At 44.0% G+C, this 21,215-nt stretch overlaps 2 protein-coding genes across 5 annotated transcripts in view; one reads left to right on the top strand and one right to left on the bottom strand.

Moving 5' to 3' along the window:
- The window catches only part of mgat5 (alpha-1,6-mannosylglycoprotein 6-beta-N-acetylglucosaminyltransferase), a 58,882-nt gene extending 55,045 nt beyond the window's left edge, over nt 1-3,837 (top strand). For 2 of the 4 annotated variants that reach the window (XM_034554816.1, XM_034554835.1), the window contains one exon: nt 119-548. In XM_034554816.1, coding sequence (XP_034410707.1) covers nt 119-499 — 381 coding nt within the window. In that variant the 3' untranslated portion in view covers nt 500-548. Of the gene's footprint in view, nt 1-118 lie in introns of all 4 variants that reach the window. The other 2 variants (XM_034554824.1, XM_034554807.1) reach the window with 2 other exon arrangements.
- Nucleotides 3,763-19,731, bottom strand: LOC117746051 (transmembrane protein 163-like). The gene is made up of 8 exons (XM_034554848.1): nt 19,457-19,731; nt 18,542-18,661; nt 13,256-13,299; nt 13,066-13,157; nt 10,159-10,255; nt 7,169-7,280; nt 6,646-6,787; nt 3,763-6,377 (listed from the first exon to the last, which is right to left on the bottom strand). The coding sequence occupies exons 1-8, from the start codon at nt 19,650-19,652 to the stop codon at nt 6,317-6,319; spliced, it is 864 nt and encodes a 287-aa protein (XP_034410739.1). The 5' UTR covers nt 19,653-19,731; the 3' UTR covers nt 3,763-6,316.
- Between the last annotated feature and the right edge of the window lie 1,484 nt (nt 19,732-21,215).

Raw genomic sequence — 21,215 nt, 5'->3', positions numbered from 1 at the left:
AATGGTTTCATTATCTCTGTCATACGGGATGGAGCGGCTTTACTTTACTTTCAAATCCCCTGGAGCTCATTTCACGTCTCGAAGCTCAATTACGCTGTATGTGTGCACGTGTTGTCAGGACTTCTGCCACGGCCAGGTGATGTGGCCCCCCCTCAGCACCCTGCAGGTGAAAGTGGCCGAGCCGGGACGCACCTGCAAGCAGGTGTGTCAGGAGGAGCAGCTCATCTGTGAGCCCTCCTTCTTCCAGCACCTCAACAAGGACAAGGACCTAGCCAGGTGGGACACTCGCACGATACACTTTCCTCCGTGTTCTAGGTGTGATTTAAAAAGTGGCCATCAGGTGGCAGCACACAACCGGTTTGAATTCAAATGGATAGTTTGTCATCTAGAGTGGAGAATTCAAATAAACTGCAGTGTCATGTTAAAACCACCAGAGGGCCCAGTTTGTAAAGATACCTTACTGGAAAATGACTCCAGTAAAAGTGAAAGTCACCTCTGAGAATACTACTTGAGTAAAAGTCTTAAAGTATCTGATATTTACTGTACTGAAGTATTTAAAGTAAAAGTACAAGTAAATAAAAAAGCAAAGGGTCAGAATTGTTAGAATTATGAAGTTTATTCTTTTAAGTGCTGTGGCCACCATGACCAAGGACAATGAGTTGTGTTGAAAATAATTGATTTGGCTGTGATCCATCCAGGAGCAACAATGTTCAACATATATTGTACATAAGTATACTTTTGATCTCTCTCTCGCTCTCTCTCTCTCTCTCTCTCAGGTTTGGCGTGGACTGTCAGACGGTGGAGTCCAGTGCCGACACGCTGGTGCCGGCCTACAGCGACACCCGCCACCACTGCATCTTGCAGTCCGACCTGCTGCTGTTCAGCTGCGCCGGCGCCCACCAGACGCTGCAGCGCATCTGCCCCTGCCGCGACTACATGAAGGGCCAGGTGGCGCTGTGCAAAGACTGCCTATAGCACCGACATGCAGGCCGATGGGCGGGGGGGGAGGGGTTAAGTGAAGTCTGAGCAGCTAGTGTGTTTTAGAATCTATCAAACACACTTCTGTGGGAAGATGTCTGGACAGAAGAGACTGCGTATGTCCATCATATTTATAATTCTCCTCCCCCCCCACCCCCCCCACCCCCCTTCCCGCGGCAGGAGGTGAAGCCGCCAACCTGAGCGTCCAGCCGGCCCCCCGTTTCTGTGGGTGTGAAATTACTTGAATCCGCAAAAAGGGAGCCGTCGGAGTACAGCAAAACGAGCTGCCTCCTCATTTGGTAGACTGCACCGATCTTCAGGTTCAGGGCAGCAAGGGACCAAGGAGGCTCAGCTCAGCCCCCCCTGTCCCCCCACCCCACCCCCTCCCCTCCGCTCAGCCCCCCCTGTCCCCCCACCCCCTCCCTCTGCTCCAACCCCTCCATCTCCCCTGGTCTAATCTGAAACTGTTTATTCTTTAGGTAGGTTTGCACTGGACTGGCTCGCCAGAAGGCCCGCAACACACGCACGCACACGCACACACACACACACACACACACTCTCTCACACACACGCACATGCGGCTAAAGAAGAACCCAGTTTTACACTGTAACCAACTTGTTGTCTCGCTCGTACGATCATGACGAGGGCGGACTGTATCGTAGATCTCTAGATACCCCTGTCCCTTGACCCTAAAGCAGCGGCCCTTGTTTGCCCTTTAAAAGAGAGGAAAGTCCAGTGGGGATCAGCCACTGGACTTTTCATTTTCAGACATTCACTTTTAAATTGCACACTTGCTTTAAATGTCAGTTTAATTTAAAAAAGAAAAGAAAAGAGGATCGAGTGTGTGTGTTTCCACAAAAAGGCCAGTAGAGGAGCGTAGAAATGTCTTCCGGTAGCTAAAGCTGTCGTGTACAGGAGTCGCTGTGTCGTAGGAAGTTGTCGTGGTGACGTAGATGATAGCGGTGGTGACACCTAGTTAACAGGAAGACTGCAGAGGAACATGAAAACATAACCGAGGTGTTTGTCCGTGTTCATGTACAAAAACACAAACACACAGATCCACTCGCCGTAAAAGAAGCGTCATCGCCTCCTCTCTTTCCTACGAATCGTTAGGATTCTGATTTGCCTGCAGATTTGCAAAAGAAAATTAATATAAAAGTCAAATTCAAGAGTTATTGTGGTGAATTGGAGAAAAGAAATGAACTACGGTAATCTATTTGAGGTTTAACAAGATATTAGTAACACTGTATATTGTTTATAAGGGTTTTAAAGGTTTTCTTTTTTATTTATTTTGTATACAAATCTTTATTTGTGTTTTTGCCGGAAATCTTTCTTTTTTTATTTATAGGAGGGGTGTGTCTTTTTTTTCCTTTTTTTTTTAATAGATTTTTATTTATGGAGAGTAATTTAAAAACAATACGAAAAAAAGAGCTTGCTTGTCTTTAAGTGTACGAACAGGATGTGGAGGCTTCGTCTGCTTCTGTTCAGCCTTCAGCAGTGATGAGAGGAGAAGTTTAGAGTCTTGCTGGTCGATTCAGCAATTTTTTTTATAAATACAAAGTTTTAACAACAACAAATTATTTGATGTTTTACTCCTTTAAAAGCAAAAAACACGCATGAGGAAAATCTTTAGCGTTGAATAATAAGAGCGACTGTTTTAACTACAGAACGGGGATCGTCTTCATCATCATCATCATCACTGTTAAAAATGGACAGCGGTGGACGCGTGCCTCGTTTCAGTGACAGCCAGCAGGAGCCTCGTACACGTCGTGCTTTCATTTCCAATCACGTTTCTTTCCGTTTGCACGTATGAATCCGCCCACCTGCACCGTCTCACTGTCAGCCGTCACTTTTACGTTGTTTTTGTTAGGTTTTTTTACTTTTGTAAACGGGTCAGTGATCTGCCGCCAAGTCAGCGTTTCAAAGAACATGATGTGCCTTTTTTAACGGTTCAGTTCGGTCCCGTTTGATTATCAGCGACAGTCGGCTGCGATGCGTCTGAAATAAATACAAATAAAACCCACTTGTTGATACAAGTTTTCAATCCCAAATCTAACTCCACATATCACTTAAAGGATTCCTTCGCTCTCTCTCTGGAGTCAGTTCTATGGGTCACACTCATTTAAATCATCTTAGTTTCTCATCTAATTTCAAGTTAATACAATTAAAATCTGTTCAATTGAATCGGTCCGAACCTTGTGATTAGTTACATTTGGTTGAGGAAAACACTATTCTGATTGGCTATTTAACACATGCTTGCTGTAAACACCAGAAAGTACATGTTTCACAATAATTGGATTTCCTTCTTCAGCAGCAATATGATTTCAGAAACATCCATGGAAACATAATTTGGTGTCCTTTTTTTTCTCCAATTAGGAAATGGGATTTGTATTGTTTTTACATGAAAACTGTTGAGTACAAACACGAAAACAGTGAAACCGTCAAACCGGTTTTGCTGCAGTGGAAGCCTTATTTACTTTGTCAGGCTTATTCTAAGCATGCTGGCGAGCGGTCTCTAGAGAACCAGGCGGTTCCCTAGAGAACCGGGTGGTTCCTTCACCGTATCTGTCTGTTAACCTCGGCATCGAATGTCTCCGTTGGACAAAAAACTAACAAACGTGCTACTTACAGCCACACAAACATGTAATCTTTTTTTTTTTTTTGCAATCTCGACCTTGTTGGAATCAGTCGGTAAGCAACCAGCGTGTGAAAATATTGTGGTTTCAAAGCAGCGAATAACACATAAGGTGAATAACGCAATGACAACTTTTTGTTTTGTTTTTGTTGTTTTCACAGTCCTTGATGGGTAAGAGGGATATAACTTTATTTTTAAATAAACCTTTTTTCTGTGACAAAAGGCTCAGACTCTGGTTTAATATTTGTTTTACATCACAGCAATACAGATTCAGTATTTACATCATTACAGAAGAGTGTCCGTCTGTCTGTGTCATACAATGAGCACAAATGGAGTGAAATTTGGGCCTCATAAACATTTTAGCCACAAATAGACCTCAAAAGGTTCTCACAACTTTTAAAATACCACTCGTGTTCAAATAAAAGTGACACGAAACAAATCAATACGCCGGCACAACTGCGCGCCGTACAAACTAGTCCCACAGCAGAGTGTGTACATCCGGTTACAGTGACTGAAGAAGGAAGCGTCCTCTAGTCTGGACGACCAGTCGCCTGACAGCTGACGCACCACCTGATAATGACGTCATGCTCCACTTAACAGAGTCAGGAAGGAGCCCAGCTGGGATGGAGAGAAACGTCAGTTCACGTGTGGTTCCATATTGATGGCATACTAAGTATAGACTAATAAATAACACTAATACTAATTAACAGCCTCCTGCTCACTGTGCTACAGTAAGTCATTTGTGTTCTTTCACACATGCAAATTGAAATGCCAGGGTAAAACGAACCACCATTTAAAAAGAAAAAAGAAGAGCTGCTGTGGAGGGTCTACTAACATCAGACCCAACTCAAAATACCCTCTGAAAAAGGTTGTCTTTTGTAAATGATCAACATTTGATGATCACCTGTTCTATCGCTCCACAAACTCCCGAAACAAACGTCATCTCCAGATAAGAGAGGACGTGTTGACACGATGTCGTGAATGTTGACTTGCCTGTTGTCCAAAACCTTCACTGCCCGTTGGGGGTCAGTTCCCCTGCAAACAGCCATCAGCATCACGCACAACAAGACGAGGAAAAGTGACGAAGCCAAAAGATTAAACACGGCCCAAAAGGTTCAAGTCAGTGAACTCTGAACTGGTCGGTGACACTCGGGCCAGTAGTGGGCGTGTCTTAGGGTCTCCTGTCAATAACTACCTGAGCAATCGGCACTGAAAGTGGAACCCTTCACAGTAAACTGAATTAAAACATTCACGGCTGTCAGAAAGTAGTCCGTTCACTACGGGTACTTCCTGGTTCTTCAAGCCAGACCAGACCACAGATTCCACTGACTGGTCTCAGACATTGTCCTCCGTCTTGCTAGTAGCACTTCTACTAAATCCCAAAGGAACCAAAGCTGTCCAACTGAGAAGAAACCTTCACACATCAATGGCCACCAACTAAATTGGTGAAATTGGCTAAACCAGCACACAAACAACCCACTGGCTCAGAGTGTGAAAAGCACTTAGCAAGAGCTTTGACTTTATCAATTAAGCTCAATTAGAATAAACAACAGGTTAACCTGCGTTTAAAGCGATACAGTGGAGGAGAGACGGTGAGCACATATAATGTTTGTCTACTACTGATTATTGATCGAACTCTCTCGGGTGTGACGGATCTGGCTCCTCTTTTTATTGGCTCTTGTAGCCTTCGACTAGTATAAAGATCATATTGTGCATTCAATGCCAGATGGAGCTCAAATCCATGACGACAAAGAGTTGTGTCTCTAGTGCAGGAACTTTCTGTTTTAGATGCAAATATATTCATCACGTGTGCGGCAGGTACCTCTCCTGATCAGTAGATGGCGCAATGTCAACTTAAAAAAATCAAAAATAACAAAAAGGTGGCGACCTGGAGCTACTGATCTAGAGTCTGCCGTTTCCCTTCTGATGCGTTTCCAGGAAAGTGGAGGCGGAGTGAGGTAATGTCTCTCTTTTGCGACTGGATGCCAAACGATTCTTATCGTCCAGGACCGGCGCAACAGTGGAGATAAATACTGTGAACAGTAACTCGGGTGTTACCGAGCCTCGTAGTGCTCCCCATTGCCAAACGAGCCTTGTATTGATGTGTCCTCTCGTGATAAAGGAAAGGTAAAAGGCCATTAATCCTCCACTGCTACATCAGCTCCATCCATCAGTCTCTCACCTGCCACACGGGAGCACTTTATAGCACGGCTGAGCAAAGGCCTCTAAGAATCATGGGAAAATAAACTGCAGTGTTTTGACAGGGCGATGAGGTGTAACTGAGGTATTGTACATCAACTTCAAATAAACGTTGCCTCTCCGGAAGTTGTGGACTCTGGTGTAGACATGTATCCCGTACGCCGCAGTCCAAGCTTGTCTCTTCTACAACTGAGTCGAGTTGGTTTGACGCCATCTTTTTAACCATCTTGTTTAAATACGGAGGCGTGAAACAACATACTGCCCCATTTACTGTTAAAAGACAGACAAAGATATATTAAATGTATCACGTGGTAAAACACTTAAAAGGCGGCAAGAAGCCATCATCGGCCCGGATCCTCGGTTCAAAAGAATGTATAGACACTGAAGCCTCCGCTGGCAACCCGAGGACTCAATGCGATTGTCTGTGGAGGGAGTGCGGGGACTCTAACCCCGTCAGTCGGTCAGCCATCCCTCCCAAAAACCCTCTTCTCCCTCCGCGGCCCGTCACTCAAAGCGCTCGTAGTTCCTGGTTTGCCGGACCCGCGGGACCATGTCGCGCAGCAGCCTGCGGGAGGAGGAGAAGAAGAGGAGGCGGCTTCAGGAAGCAGAAGACAAACAGGGACTTGATGCGACCGGTGTGTTGGTGGAGGGCAGCGATAGCTTGATTCAGACCGGGGGCAACTGTACAGAATACCTTCATACATTTAGACTCTGCTGGCTCATTGCTGTTCATACGAGTGGAAAAGCAGACCGGTTGCTAGTATAGAACTTTGTTGTGATCTTCATATCATCGGCACAAACGACCCCTCGAATGACCTCCACTGATCACTTACTTGACGCCATAGGCGAGGATGATGAGACCCATGAGGATACCTGTTGTCCCATCCAGGTACCACACCTGGGGCTCGTGCTTGAACACTTCAGCGCTGATGAGAATGGAGAACCCCATGACTCCCCCCACCAGCGAGTTGAAGCCTGGAAAGACAAAACAGCAGGTCTTTGTTTTTCGTAAAAAATAAATAAATCTTAAACAGTTGATGAGGCTGTGTTTGGGCTTCCCCAGACACCTACTGAGAGTCCAGAGGAGGCCGCGGCCTCTGATCGTACACAAAGTGTGTAGCGCTGAGCATGACGGGTCCTTTACATGCCTCTTATATCTGACGGTGTAAGCATGGGCGAGTGTTACAGACATGTTCGCGGGTATGTGTGGCAATAGAAATACAAATACTTTCTCGCGCCACATACCATATGTCACACTGTGATGCTGCTACAAGGACACTCCTGCGTTTAATGAGTAAATAACCCTTTGTACATATATGCGATTGGACAGACTACTTAGAAGGTTTGGGCACCTACCATCGGTGATGAGGGCGCGGCTCGTGAGCACTTTGCCGAGCATGAACTTGATCACAGCCAAGATGACGCACACCAAGCCGCTGATGATGGACACACTGAACAGGAAGTCATCCTGTGGGAGACGGAAGGAAGAGAGACAGTCGGAGTAATGGTTTGTTTCTATTTCATCACTGGTGTCCCACAGGGTTTGATCCTAGAGCCTCCCTCAAAGGGCAGGATCCACACATTAAAGTCATTCAAAAGTCATAGTATGGTTTTAAAATGTTTACAGTGTAGTAGGCCTACGTCAATAAGTGATAAAAAGCTATAGTACAGTATGTTGAAAATGTTTTTTAAATATGTCATAATGTGTCGAAGAATGTCACGAAAGTGAGTCGAGCATGTTGGAAATTGTGATAATAAAAGTCATGCGATGTCAAAAAAATTCCCCAAAAAACTAACATTATACTTTGAAAAGTCAAAAGTCATTGTATAGTATGCTGAAACAAGTTGAAATTGGTCAATATCGCAAAAGAAAATCATAAAGTAATTGTATTGAATGGTAGTATAGTATGTTGACAAAAGTTAAAATAAAGGTCATAGTATAGTACGTAAAAATAAAGGTCATAGTATACACACACACACACACACTTATTAAAGAGATCATAGTATAGTAAGTCAAAAACTAAAAGACTCCACCAACAAGTCAAGATGAAGTTTACATCGATGTCATCGCTTCATCATTTTATCTAATTAGACATGTGTGAACTTAATTAAGTCATAAGTAGCAAAATAATTCTTGAGTTATGGCCAAAACCAGGCACAGTGACCCAGATGTTCCTGGAGTCCTTTGAAGAGGTTTCCTCCAGGCGTTACCGGTGTGTGAGTCATAATGCTGAGCTCTGATTTAATCGCCTATTCCAACGATTATCTGGAGCTCATTAAACACTCGGTGAGAGAACCTTGAGCGTTCCTTCTTGTCACACCTATTGTAAAATCACTAAAATGCCTAAAATGTAAATGCCCAAGGACGGATGGAGGATGGAGGATGGAGGAGGAGGGGGGGGGGGGGGGGGGAGGGGGGGGGGGGGGGGGGGGGGGGGGGGGGTTGCAGAGCACTCAGTGCCTCTGCAGCAGCATTAATATTGCACTACGGCCTTGGAGCCATGAAAAGATACTTTGGCGACCTCGCACACATCAAAGGGAGAGAGAGAGAGACTCAGCGTGAAGACACCTTCAGAAGGGCGTCTTCCTCAAAACACTGACCGCATGGGGGGAAAACATCCATTCAACAAATACTTAATAATAGTTGTTCATGTTTATATTAATGGAGGACATTAGAGGCTTCTGGATGTGATCATGTTTTAGTCCTTACTGCAGCTGCTTCACAGTAAAAGACCATCCTCAAAATCCAATATTCAAAATGCCTGGTGCACCTTGATGAGGAAAACTTCTTATCAACATTCAAAGAGGTTAAGCTAACACACACACACACACAGAATGTGAACACTGTGCTTGACATTTACATTTGACTTCCAGAGATCCTTGTACAGAATATCAAAATGGTGTTTTAATAAGTCAGGCGGGCCAACGAGGGCATCATTTAAAATCACGAGCGTTGTTCGTAGCGACGGTGATTGGATGTGGAGGAACCCATTTAGACACGCACCTGGTGGCTTTTGGCCGGCCCGGCGGGTGGAATGTCCTCAACTCTCAGAGGTCACCGCAGCCTTTCAAATTAATTTCACAAACCAGTGATGAAGTGCACAGACGACTACGCCTTCGTGCTGGCCGCTAAATGGCATTAATTGGGCTCAGAGGACAAGCAGAGCCGGAGCAGTCAGGTGTCTAAACGCAAACATGCCCCCCCCCCCCCCCCCCCCCCCCCCCCCTCTGTCTCTATCCTCCTCTTCAGCGCCGCAGCATACCTAAGCAGCTGCTTACCTTATTAACATTTCATAGTGAGGAGGAGAGGCTGTGAAAACAAACCTCATTTCCAGCATCTGCATACTGAGCAGTGGAGGGCTGTGAGGCATTCACATGCTATATGTATGTATGTATGCATGTATGTATGTATGTATGTATGCATGTATGTATACACATATACATATACACACACACACACACACACACATATATATATATTGAACTTAGAGCCTGAGTGTGTTGCGGAGGCCGTTTCTCAGCGCGCTGTGCGTCTGTTCTGCAGCTGATCCAAAAATATGCTGAAAAACAAACCGATGATTTAAGAGCAGATTCGTTGAGGACTTTTTTAATGCCGTACATCCTCATATCCACGCATAGGGGCGTGTGCAGCTTGTTCTATAAAGCATGTAATCATGCATTCTCAAACGGAAAACAACAGTTATTTTCTTATTTACAAAAGCAATTAGATAGCAGAGCGAAAGTGGAAAGAGGCAGCGAGTCTCTGCGGTAATTCAGGTCACCAACGCATAATGATCCAATATTTACTCATCATCATCATCCCCATCATCGCTCACATCCTTTGGAGCCATTTCTAGAGAGATGACTAGTGCTCGGCAACGGGGCAATACAACTATTTCAGGAGCTGCGAAAGGGGGGGAGTCTTCACACCTGAGATTTGTGACATTCTTCATCCAGCAGCATCAACACTGTCACACACACACACACACACACACGCACGTGTGACTTTTTCTATAAAACCTTACCACCCAGGTACACACAAGCATCTTTATAGCATTACATCATCTTTATTTTCATCAGATTTATTTACTGCTGGTTGCAGGTGGCAGACAGGGAGCAGGGCAAAGCCCGTGGGACAGAAGGGGCTCCTGCATTCAACATTGCCACCTCAACATAAAATAAAAATTTAAAAAACAATCATCACTTGTGGAGTCAGAACGTCCCATCTGTTCAGTAACTGCACTGAGCAGCTACTTTTCTAAGAAAAAGTCGTGTGGTCGTGTGATCTAATGCTCTCATACGGCCTATTTTGTGTTGGTAATTAATGAATAATAACCACTTCTTACCACTTCAGGTAGCAGCTTGGTGGTCAGGTCGTGGATGGCCTTACCCATAATGCACAAGGAGGACAGGATGAAAACCACGCCCAGGATGACACAGGCTCTGCGGAGGAGAAGAGACTGAAGTGAAATTAGAGAACGAGGCAAACAAGATAAAGAGGATTACGGCGCAGCTCAAACGACATCTTCCTGCAACCCCACAACGATCCTGGATGACAGTTAACGGCGTACCACTGACGTACGGGGCGAAGATGCTCTGGGAAGACTTTGTAGGAAGCGGCAGATGTCCTTTTTAACACTGGTTGTAATTTTACAACGTCACTTTTATCTCTCCAAAAAACACATTTGCAAAAACGTTTTTTGGGGAAAGGCCACATTTACATAGTCAATGGGTTCTATTGTCTTGCCTTGCAATGCTATTGGATCGTAAATGTGTATATAGGTCTGGCCATAAGGCCATGAACTCACTCTACCTGCAAACTTTCCTGGAAGCACATCTCCTTGTTTCATTCAACTGGATATATCAACATTGAAGTAAGTAAATTCCATGAAATATTTTTTGGGGTGATTGTTAGAATATGTAGTTCATGTAAATACTAAGTTATTGTGGAATTAATGCATCACATTAGATTTTCAGCTTGTTATGTCATTGTTGTAATTTTACAACGTTGGGTGAAAATGGTAGCTAAAATAGCATGCACACTACATGGAGACATTCCACTTCTTGGATGTTCAGATACATGATAAATACTTACAGAAATATAATGTATTTGATGATTCACACTTTACAAATGGGTTATTTGTTATAATTTTAAGTTTAGACCAGATTTGAATAATTCTAAATGGTTTAGGGTAACCCTAACCCTATGTTATTTCTATGTTCGCAGTGAGATATAGTCAACTGTTTTTTTTTATCTGGACTTTGTTGGTTTGCCCAAATATCTCCTTGTTACACAAGCCAGATAATGTTTGTAGAATGCTTTGGAGGATGGTTGTTCAGGGACAAGTGTAAATGTTTTTGAATGTGGGGTTGCATGTATGGTGCATTGTTCAGGGAGAGGTGTAAATGTTCTCAAATATGGGGATGTAAGAGTTCTGGGGGGGTTGTATTTTCCTTTTGTAAATGTAAGTAGAGAGCACATTAGGCTAGCCAGACAGTATTATTTATCCAGTTTTTATCTCTTTTTTTTACCATTTTCTTTTTATTCCAGTTTTTATCTTTTTAAAATAAATTATGATTCATACAAATATGACTGTTGGGTGATTATTATTAATTAAATGTACTGTAGTGCTATGTAAGCAATACACACTCCAAATTAACCATTAGTTGTTTTGTGCATTTGTTCTGACAGTTTGAGAGCAAATGCTGAAATTCTGCTACCAACTAGGCCCAACGTTGCAATATTACAACGTTTCCCTAAAACCTTAATTAATCCTTCATTATCTGCATCAGAAGACTCTTATAACATCATCTGACTTTAAAAAAAAAAAGATTTAGATATTATTTCTATGCTTGGGTCTTACAGGGTTAAACCTCTACCCAATTAACAAGGTCTCCAGGGAGACAAATAAACAAACAACTGGAGCATATGCCGTGGTCATGCATGGCTACCGGCGTGTGTTCAATCCAGAAGGCCTGGGCTTTGACCGGATGAGGTAACCACGGCAACGCCCGACATCCCTCCGGGGAATCCACAGCAGGACCGACACACACACACACACACACACACACACACACACACACACACACACACACACAACCAATAACAGGCGCCCCTGTTGTTTCTTGCACACGGTGCATGTAAACATGCAACAACCACGGCGAGGACGACACATCCGTCATCTCAAAAAAGTGTCCGTGGTTTCCTTTTTTAGACCAACAACCGCATCTCATTCGATACAACAACACCTTGATTTATGGTCGCGTGAATCAAGGTCTCGGTTTTCGTCTCGTTTCGACATCTCGATGCTAGTTACCTTGGCAACCGCCCTGTACCTGCTCATCGCTGCTCAGCCGCATCTCCTCTCCCACACACAGACAGATGAAAGATATTACGAAGAATAGTATTGGTTGTCAGTAGTTTTTCTCACTAACTGTCGGACTAATTCACAAAAAGCAGCTGGAAGAGAAGAACAGAATATGTGTGTGTGTGTGTGTGTGTGTGTGTGTGTGTGTGTGTGTGTATGTGTGTGTGTGTGTGTGTGTGTGTGTGGAATGAGGAAGCCTGGCCTCTCGGTGAAGCCAATTACTGGCTAAGTGGCTCTCTGAATTTCTCCAATTAGCTGCTGAAGGTAAATAATGAAGGCGGCTGTCGAAGGACTTTGTGGATGTTTTAATGTGAAGATTTTACACGCTCACATTTGATTGAAGACGTTTATAGGCTTCATTGATACAAACCTGTGGTTCTGGTTTGGTATCTTGAATATACAATCACACACACAATCATTGACTGTTTTATTTGTGTCTTAACTGTGAGAGCATATTTTGTTAAGTTTACAAACTGTATCAGCAACGCCAATATTGTGTGTGTGTGTAGGTTGGTTGGTTCCATCTGATTCATTCAGTAACAGATACGTTTTGTTACTGAATGCACCTCACCATTCAGCCGGCTCTGAAAAGGCCCATCTGACCTACACACACACACACACACACACACACACACACACACACACACACACACACACACTTACACACACACACACACACACACACACACACACGCACACACACTTCTCAGCAGGTAGAGATAAGACACGAGGCGATCGGTCCCAGCGGGGCCGGGGCTGAAGAGACCCTTTATCTGACACACTCCTCTACTGGACAAAGCCACACACACACACACACACACACACACACACTTTTCCAGGACTTTTAAGTGTGCACGGTCTGATCTGCTCGGTGACTGTACTCACATGTACTCACGGTGTGCCGAGTGGACGGCGGCGGCGTTGCTGTACCGCCACAGCACAATGGCAGAGGACAACACGTCCAGCACGGCGTTGAACTGCAGGTGTAAGGGGGGGGGGACAGTTACAGTGTTACACTCGCTCCGTTGCAGTAGCACTTGGGGAGGAAGTGGAGGATTGTGTCCGGTCGACTTACAGCAAATCCAAACGCTGACGCGCTGTGGCGCATGATGGAAACGGCTGGAAGGGAAAACAGAAGGAGATATTAAAGAAGAAACATTACATTTAATGTGGAAATCACACGTCCATCCATCTTTAATCCCAAATCTTTTTGATATATAGGCCTGGATTCTGCATATAATGTGATTAATGAGTATTCCTGTTCTCTCTTTGCAACGACGTACTGTGTTCTATCACTTTGTGCAGACATTAAACACACCAGCAGGAAAGTCTTTTATTTTGTAGGGGCACTAAGCGAGATGGTTTCCTGTCACTGTCTGCGCACATGAACAAAGCCAAAGAAAAGGCTGCAGATGTGTTGAAAACATGCAATCATCCGCAACCTGCAATGGCGGGGCAATCGGGAGGAGACGGAAGGAGAGACGAGCGAGATGAAGATGCAGATAGATGGAGGGGAGGGATCCTCTCCTCTCCTCCCAGGTTTATTTTTAGCGGCACTCACTGGGGGCCAGACACTCAGCCCTGCATGCAGAAACACAGCATCTCTTTCCCTGTGCCTCCACTCATCTACGCTCTGCTGCAAGGATAGTGGAATTATGATTCCTTCACCCCCCCCCCCCCCCCCTCCTGTTTTTCTCTCCTCCTGCAGTCTCCAAAGCTCCTCCTTTCTTATCATCCATCCTTCGAACCTTTATTGTCTCATCTCTTTCTGGGCTGAAGGAGCAATCATCCACTTCCACAGACGACCGAAATGAAAACAGAGATGAAGTCTGCCTACGCACAAACACACGTGAATACAAATGAGTAGGTGGGGTGTTTTTGAATAATACCAGAGAGAGATCTGCAGGGATGTGGCAAGGAAGTACCAATTTATAAAAGATAACTGTACAACAACGTTTAGCCACATATGCAAATCTGCGCTGTGTAACAAGGAAACAACAACCTGTTGATTCTGAAATAGGTTTAAAAGGGCAACAGATGGTACAAAGTGTGCAGAGCTAAACTCCAACTTCACTTGTTCACACATTCAATTAAACATATCAGCAGCACAACAGTTTAAATAACGTATAGCTTATTCTTTTGTAATATAGCTAACTGTTAGCTAATTCCTCCAAATCATGGACCATGTTTCTCTCTCTCTGACCCACAAGCAACCAATCAACTGCTGTCGATCCTACAATTATTTATATTTCAATATTAATTAGTCTTGTTAGATTCACTGTCATGTAAACGTTTGATTAAGAAACATTTAATAACATTATAAAAAAAAACAAAGACCTTGTTAATGTAAAATATATTTAAAAAGCAGCAAAAGCCAACTAATACACTAACATGTTTGAGTTTGACTTTAATGTGATGTCCAGATGTTTCCATCTCCATGGAGACCTTGTGTTCTGGTAAATACAGTCAGGGCCTTGTATTTGGGCGGTGAGCCGACTGCAATGGAAATTAAAAGAAGCAGAAACGGTGGTTGAAGTGTAGAGTTTCAGCTTTATTTCAATGGATACATCACAAAAATATGTCAATAACTGTTTAGGAATTACAGTCACATTTTCAGAGGGTCAAAAGTTTAATTGGACAAACTAACTAACATTTTGGGTTCTTATCCCTCTGTACTGAGAAGCGCTGTCCGGTCAGTTTTGCAGCATTTGGCTGAATGTGAGCCGATAGTAAAGCCCTAAACACCTCAAAACTCATCCTGCTACTTCTATTAGCTGTGACATCATCAATGAACACCAGTGACCCAGTTCCATTGGCAGCCATAACAGCCCACTGCCTCCACCATGTGAACCAGGGGATGCGTTTTCTCTTCCCATCATTCTGGTACAAGTTCATAGTTTCATCTTCCAAAGAACCTTCATCGCAAACTGATCAGGCTCATTCAGATGTTTGTTACCTTTGTACCTGCTTAATTTGTCATGAAATAACGAGGGAACACACCTGGCCACCAAACCATTTGTAAGACAATTGTCTAATTACTTTTGAGCCTCTGAAAATGTGGAGCACTGTGTAAAAGTGGTTGATTCCAAAACGGTTAATGCGATAGTTTTGTTATATTCATTGAATTAAAGCTGAAAGTGTGAACTTCAACCACATATTGACTATTTCAAATCTGTGTAAAGCTTATGAAGAGAAAAATAAGAAAGATAAGTAAGATAATAAGTCGCAGTCCAAATACTTATGACCCTGACTGTACATACTGTAGAGAGCCCTGTAAAACTAGTGGAAACCAGTTTGACGTCTATATTTAATATGTAGTGTGTAGCGTATGAATACATACAACATGAAAAACACATAGCACAACCTCATCTTTAAACATCCTGGGTGGAGATGTTCTTCAGACCCTGTGTGTCTTCGGCTCATTGTGGTTACAGACATATTGCACAGCAAACAATTTGCGGTGACAGCAGGTAAACAGAGAGGGCGGGACATCGAGGTGTCACGCATGTCTGCCAGAGTCGGCAGGCGTGAGGCGTTCTTCTTTTGAAGGACTTCTCCAAGTTAAATTCCTGCTTTCATGCCATTTCATACCATATCTTAGTTGTTAGAGGTCTCATTTGGGATGCGTTTCTGACTTGGTGGCCAAAACTCAGAAACGCATCCGTCTCCTTCTCTCACTCCCTCATTCCCTCTTTGATTCCCCCGTCTCTTTTACTCTCCTCCTAGCTCCTTCATTAGGTGCCGAGAGAAGAAACTGTGTGTAAATGAGTCTGCAGTTGTCAAAGCCGAGCCCAGACGACGGCTAATTGGCTCCAGAGAAAGCCGGCTGACGGAGCTACAGCACGTCAACACAAAGTCTAAGACTAGAAAAGGAAGATACAATGCTGTCCGAGCGCCGTTATGCTCAACGGTGGAGCACTTTGCCGTCAACGTTGTTTTGTTTTTTGGTTTAAGGGTTGGTGGACTGATGGTGTTTTGTCTCGCTTGGCTGTTGGAGCAGAGTGTGAGTGCCTGCGGCGAGGGGCTCCCAATACATTTCCTCTTATTTCACTCAGTTCCACGTTGAGTTCTTTTAAGTTGTGCACACTCCAGATGGTCAGCTGGATGTGACATGCTGGGTCACATGACGAGAGAGTGGGATATCCATCTGCTCATCTCTGTGCCAACAAGTCAAACCTTTGCTTTCAGATAAGTAGAGCCAGTAGAGTCTCCAGTCTTTCTCCATTAATGGCAGCAGCCAATGGGAGTCGCTCTTATACGCCACAAACTCAAATGCAACATCTGTACGAGACACACACGCACACACACACACAATGTTTGAATACTGCTAATGTTTGACAGGGCCTGATACCCGCCGGCCATCATTCTGTCCCCGTGTATCGCCGACGGGGAACGGACCGGTACCCTGTGAAGACACTGCCAGACCTTTGGGGGGTTTGAATCCCAACGGGGACCTTGCTGGATCTCTCCAGAGATCAAAAACCCACCGACCAGCGAATAAGTGTATTTCTCAAAATGTGGAATTAATCCTTGAATAAGAAAATAATAATGTAATAAATCAGCCTGCCTTGTGGTGATCTTGTCCACGTTCTATCTAACATCTAAATAACAAAGGCGATGCTTTTCGCTTCATATTCTCTTCACCCCATATAGACCAAACCAAAAGGGAACAAATTGGACAAACGCATTATCTCTTCAGAATTCAGGTTGCTAATGACGGGCAGTTATACAAGCGCCACGGTGTTCTCCCTTCAACCGGAATCCATTAGTTTCTTCCTTTGAAAGATGTTTTATTGATGGCGTTAACTCATGCGTGGAGCGTCTTATAGAAGCAGATGTGTCAAGGGAGGAGTGTGATGCCAACAGCTGGTTAGAAACAGGATTCTCACACGGTTCAAATGCTCCTGTTTACAATGGCGCTGCACTCACTGGCGTGTTGCCAAAGAGCCGGTGACAGATATATGGATGCGAGTGAACGAGTGTTTGAGGAGTGGTCACGCTACTCATGCGGTGGCTTGTTTGCTAATTATTGTTGTTAACGCAGTATCGAACAGGAAGTTGGAGGCAGAACCAAGAGGGGGCATTGCACAGCGATGATAAGATCTGAATATTAAATGTTTCGCGCTGATTCTGCTTTTTTTTAAAAATCACATTAACTTCACAAAAAAAGAAGAAGGGGCGGGATCCCCCTGATTTTCAATGAGCAAACCACTTGCAGATGAACGTATTTAGCACAAAAGCAACATAACACACACACACACACACACACAAAGAATGAAGTTGACCTTCCACTCCTGCTTCCCTACCAGCACATTCTTATCGGAACAGGAAGAGGCTCCGATTTCCAAAACAAAAACGTCTCCGCACTTGAGACACTTATCGCCTCAATAAGTCTGACCCGACTAATCAAATTAAAATTAATTACATCCTCAAACGAGAGTCACAATTCATTATTGAACCGCGGGGATGTTCTTCGCTCCGTCGGCCTGTATTTCTCTGGGGAGCGTCGTTAATCTAAATAAACCAATTATGTGTTTGTAAAGCACGTACAGTTTGCATGTATTCAGAAAAGAAAGGTATTCTTTCTCGCTGTTATCGGTCTCCTGCATTACAGGAAGCTCCTATCTCTGCACATCTGCAAAGCGATGTTTGAGGTGATTCAGCTCGTCCTCTCTTCGTGTGCGTCCGGCGAGCGCACTAATCTGCATTCTACTGCAGAGCAGGAAGAGGTTGATTGGTGTGTGGTGGTGGTGGCGACAGGGAAGAGACGAACAGTCTGTGATGGTTTAAAAAATACGGGACCTGCCTCAGAGTCTCTTCAAACGTGTATATCATCTGCAGGATCATTTTTTTCAAAAGTGAGCCTGCGAAGCCAATTTTGGCAATTGAAAACATGATGAAACATAACCTCCATCCCAAATTAGAAACTTTGACATGCAGCGCCATTTATAAAAAATGTAATAAAAAAATGTAAACTGATGCAAACATCTGAGAGACTCAGAAAAGTCAAAAGCCAGAACGAGTCAGCGCATCCACACAGAAAGAAAATGAAAGAAATCAAACTTGACGGCAGAAACATGTTGCTTATTTTTTATCATTTGAGAGTGGAAGTGGTGGGAGACTAAAGGTTTAGTGAAACAGGATCTGGGGCGGAAGCGGGACCGTCAAAGCGTTCTTCATGCTGTCTTTGGTTTTTGTTGTTTGACACAGTAAATAACCCAAGCATCCCTCAACTGAAGAACCAAGCGGCAGGCAGCGGTTTTGCTTAATGTCTTCGACCAGAAATGTAAAAAAGAATGCATCCCTTCCTGTGAGCCGGAGGGGGGGAAAGGGTGGTGGGGGTGGGGGAGACCTTACTCACTGAAAGCGGCGATGGCCAGGAGGATCGTGATCACGATGGAAACCCAGGACACCCACAGAACTTTCTTGCGGTAACTCTGCGCTTCGTGGGGCTTCAGGCGCATGCTGCTTTCCAGGAGACCTGCAGACAACGACACGGGGCACAGTGACATACAACTAAACACTACATTTTGTAAGAGGTCACACGTCAAAAAAAGGTCCCATTTGACCTTTTAAGAGTAACGTGTATCCTTTTTTTTGGGGGGGGGGGGGGGGGTTAGTCAATTATACCTACAGCCACTTTATCACTCCATCAGTTGATCCTGGTCCCATTTCATATTGTGTTATTTCACTCATATGTGTTATTCTCCCAGAGAAAAGCCACCACTTCTGTTCTCCAAACACAGTTAAGTACCAGTTCGGTACACGACTAGGACTTGCATGAGGCTTGAAGCATGTTCAGAGTCGTCTATTCTAATGAGCATCGAGTCTGCTTTGGTTTTAGTCACAGATACAGGATTGTTATGACGTAATATTGAACGGCACAAATCTTCTAATAATAATATTAATAATAATCGAATTTGATAAATGCATCCATTATATTACAGTGACAAATATATTGCCCATAAATACACATGCAATATAGCGTAAAGGACGGTATCAGATCACTTGGGAGAGCGCAAAGCACAGGAAAAGCACACAAAAACACGAACACACAAACACACGTTGTTCCCTGTTTAAAATGCTGCGTGTTTGTATTCACTCACAAAAGAAAACCTGTAATAACAGCACAGTAATGCATGTCTAAGCAGAATACACTGTATTCCACATATTGACAATAACGTTAAGATTGCAGTCAATCTTATCAATATCGTATCTTATCATATCAAGTGTGAATGGTTGTGAATAACTTTCAACATATTTCACACCGCCATACCTCCGTCCTCCACGCTGTCCGTTATCTTCATCTCCTGGTCCATCTTGAAACCCTCTCCCTGACTTTCTGTGTCGGGCTCCTGCTGCTGCTCCTGCTGGGAGTCCGTTTGCTCGCACTGCCCGTTCACCACCGTGGGGTCCACTACAACCGGGTCCGGGACGGCGGCGGGGTCTGGCGGTGTGGCGGCGTCCGTCATCTTCTCGGCGGCTCCGGTTGAGCGAGGCACTCGAAAAAATGTCACACCTGCGCGGGAGGTGCGGGCTTCTTTACTGGGGAGACTCCTTTGCAGCGCTGCGGGTCCAGTTGCGCCAAGTTGCACGAGCGTGGAGGCGAAACAAAAACGGAAATTAAGAAATGATCTTCAAAACAAACGCCTATTTGTGTCAGGGAAAAAAAAAGAAAAGAGAACGCAACAAATTATGGGGTTTTTTTTTTCAAATAGAAAATACATCGGAGCGTTTTGTTTTTTGTTTGTATTCTGCAGATGTTTTGAATATAAGTCAGATTGGGTATTTTAGTCCACACATGTATTTGACAGATACCGTTTCTAGTTACATTTTAATAACATTAATCGGTCAAATGTATTCGTTTTATATTTCAGCATTGGTCGACTTCCTTGATTCTTCCTGCTAAAACGTTGTAAGGTTAACATGTGTTACTGTTTCCATTCAAAGAAACCGGCTTGCTATTTATTTTGAAGGCGTTAACCGGCACTGAATCGGCTTTGCTGCGGTCGAAACTGTACCCTGACTAACTTAACGCGCTCGGTCTGGACGAGCAGTATAAGAAGAAGAAGAAGAAAATCACAACTTGCTGCAATTTGGCGACGTCGTGAAAATAGCCACACCTGGACTCTAATTACTACGAGTTCACGACACCTGCTGTCGCGCACGTACAAAAAGAAGTACTGCGGCCGTGCGCGCGCTCTCCATCGCGGTGAAGACGACCGTCCAGTGTGGACTGGAGCGAGCCCGGCGGACTCACGTGCGCCTGCTTGAGTGGCCACAACAGGTTGTCCTCGTGAGCGGAAACTCCACTTAGCCTAAACATCGTTATTTCCAGTTATGTAATGTTTTTCTTTTAAATAAGTGTTGAATAGTCCAAGAAGGCAGCGACAGGTCGAATCTGAGGGTGAGGGGAAAACACCGATAAGCCGAGACATTAAACATGTTGACATTTCCGGTGCATGTAGAATAGTGCCGACTACGAACATACCACTTCACATTTTCTTTGTTTTGATAGACCACTTGGGGTCTGAGGGAGTTTACGCTTGACGAGCATGACTTTGGTTTTCGGTCTCTGCTGCCGCATAGTGGTAGAAAGAGAGTAATGCAGGCCAGAGGGCGCTACATGGGTGATCATTCAGACATTTAAACATGTAATTAAGAAGTCATGTCTAAAGCCACAATTCAACAACCTCGAGCCGAGGTCTGGTTCTTTTATCGTGTTGATACATTATTGAGTCATTGCTCAACATGTAATAATAATAATAATAACTTTATTTATATAGCACCTTTAAAAACAAGGTTTACAAAGTGCTCTACATAGAAGCAAGGCAAAACATAACGTCAATACAAGTAAACATTTCAGAAAATACAGGAGGCAAAGGAGACCATACCATATAGGCAATGAACACAATAGAGGAATATAAAAATACAAATACAAAATAAAGCAGAACAGACTAATATAGGGGAAACAAAGAACCGCACAAAAAGGACAACATCACTTAAAAGCAGTTCTATAAAAATGGGGTTTAAGA

This window comes from Cyclopterus lumpus, chromosome 2, assembly GCF_009769545.1.
Source record: "Cyclopterus lumpus isolate fCycLum1 chromosome 2, fCycLum1.pri, whole genome shotgun sequence".
NCBI lineage: Eukaryota > Metazoa > Chordata > Actinopteri > Perciformes > Cyclopteridae > Cyclopterus > Cyclopterus lumpus.
This window is presented reverse-complemented; position numbering and strand designations above follow the sequence as displayed.

Excerpts from the sequence above, each read along its gene's own strand:
- LOC117746051 (XM_034554848.1), bottom strand. The coding sequence starts at position 19,652 with ATGACGGACGCCGCCACACCGCCAGACCCCGCCGCCGTCCCGGACCCG. Across the intron at positions 18,662-19,456 it reads GGACAGCGTGGAGGACGGAG|GTCTCCTGGAAAGCAGCATG; the intron begins GTATGGCGGTGT and ends CGTTGTCTGCAG. Across the intron at positions 13,158-13,255 it reads CGTCAGCGTTTGGATTTGCT|TTCAACGCCGTGCTGGACGT; the intron begins GTAAGTCGACCG and ends TTACACCTGCAG.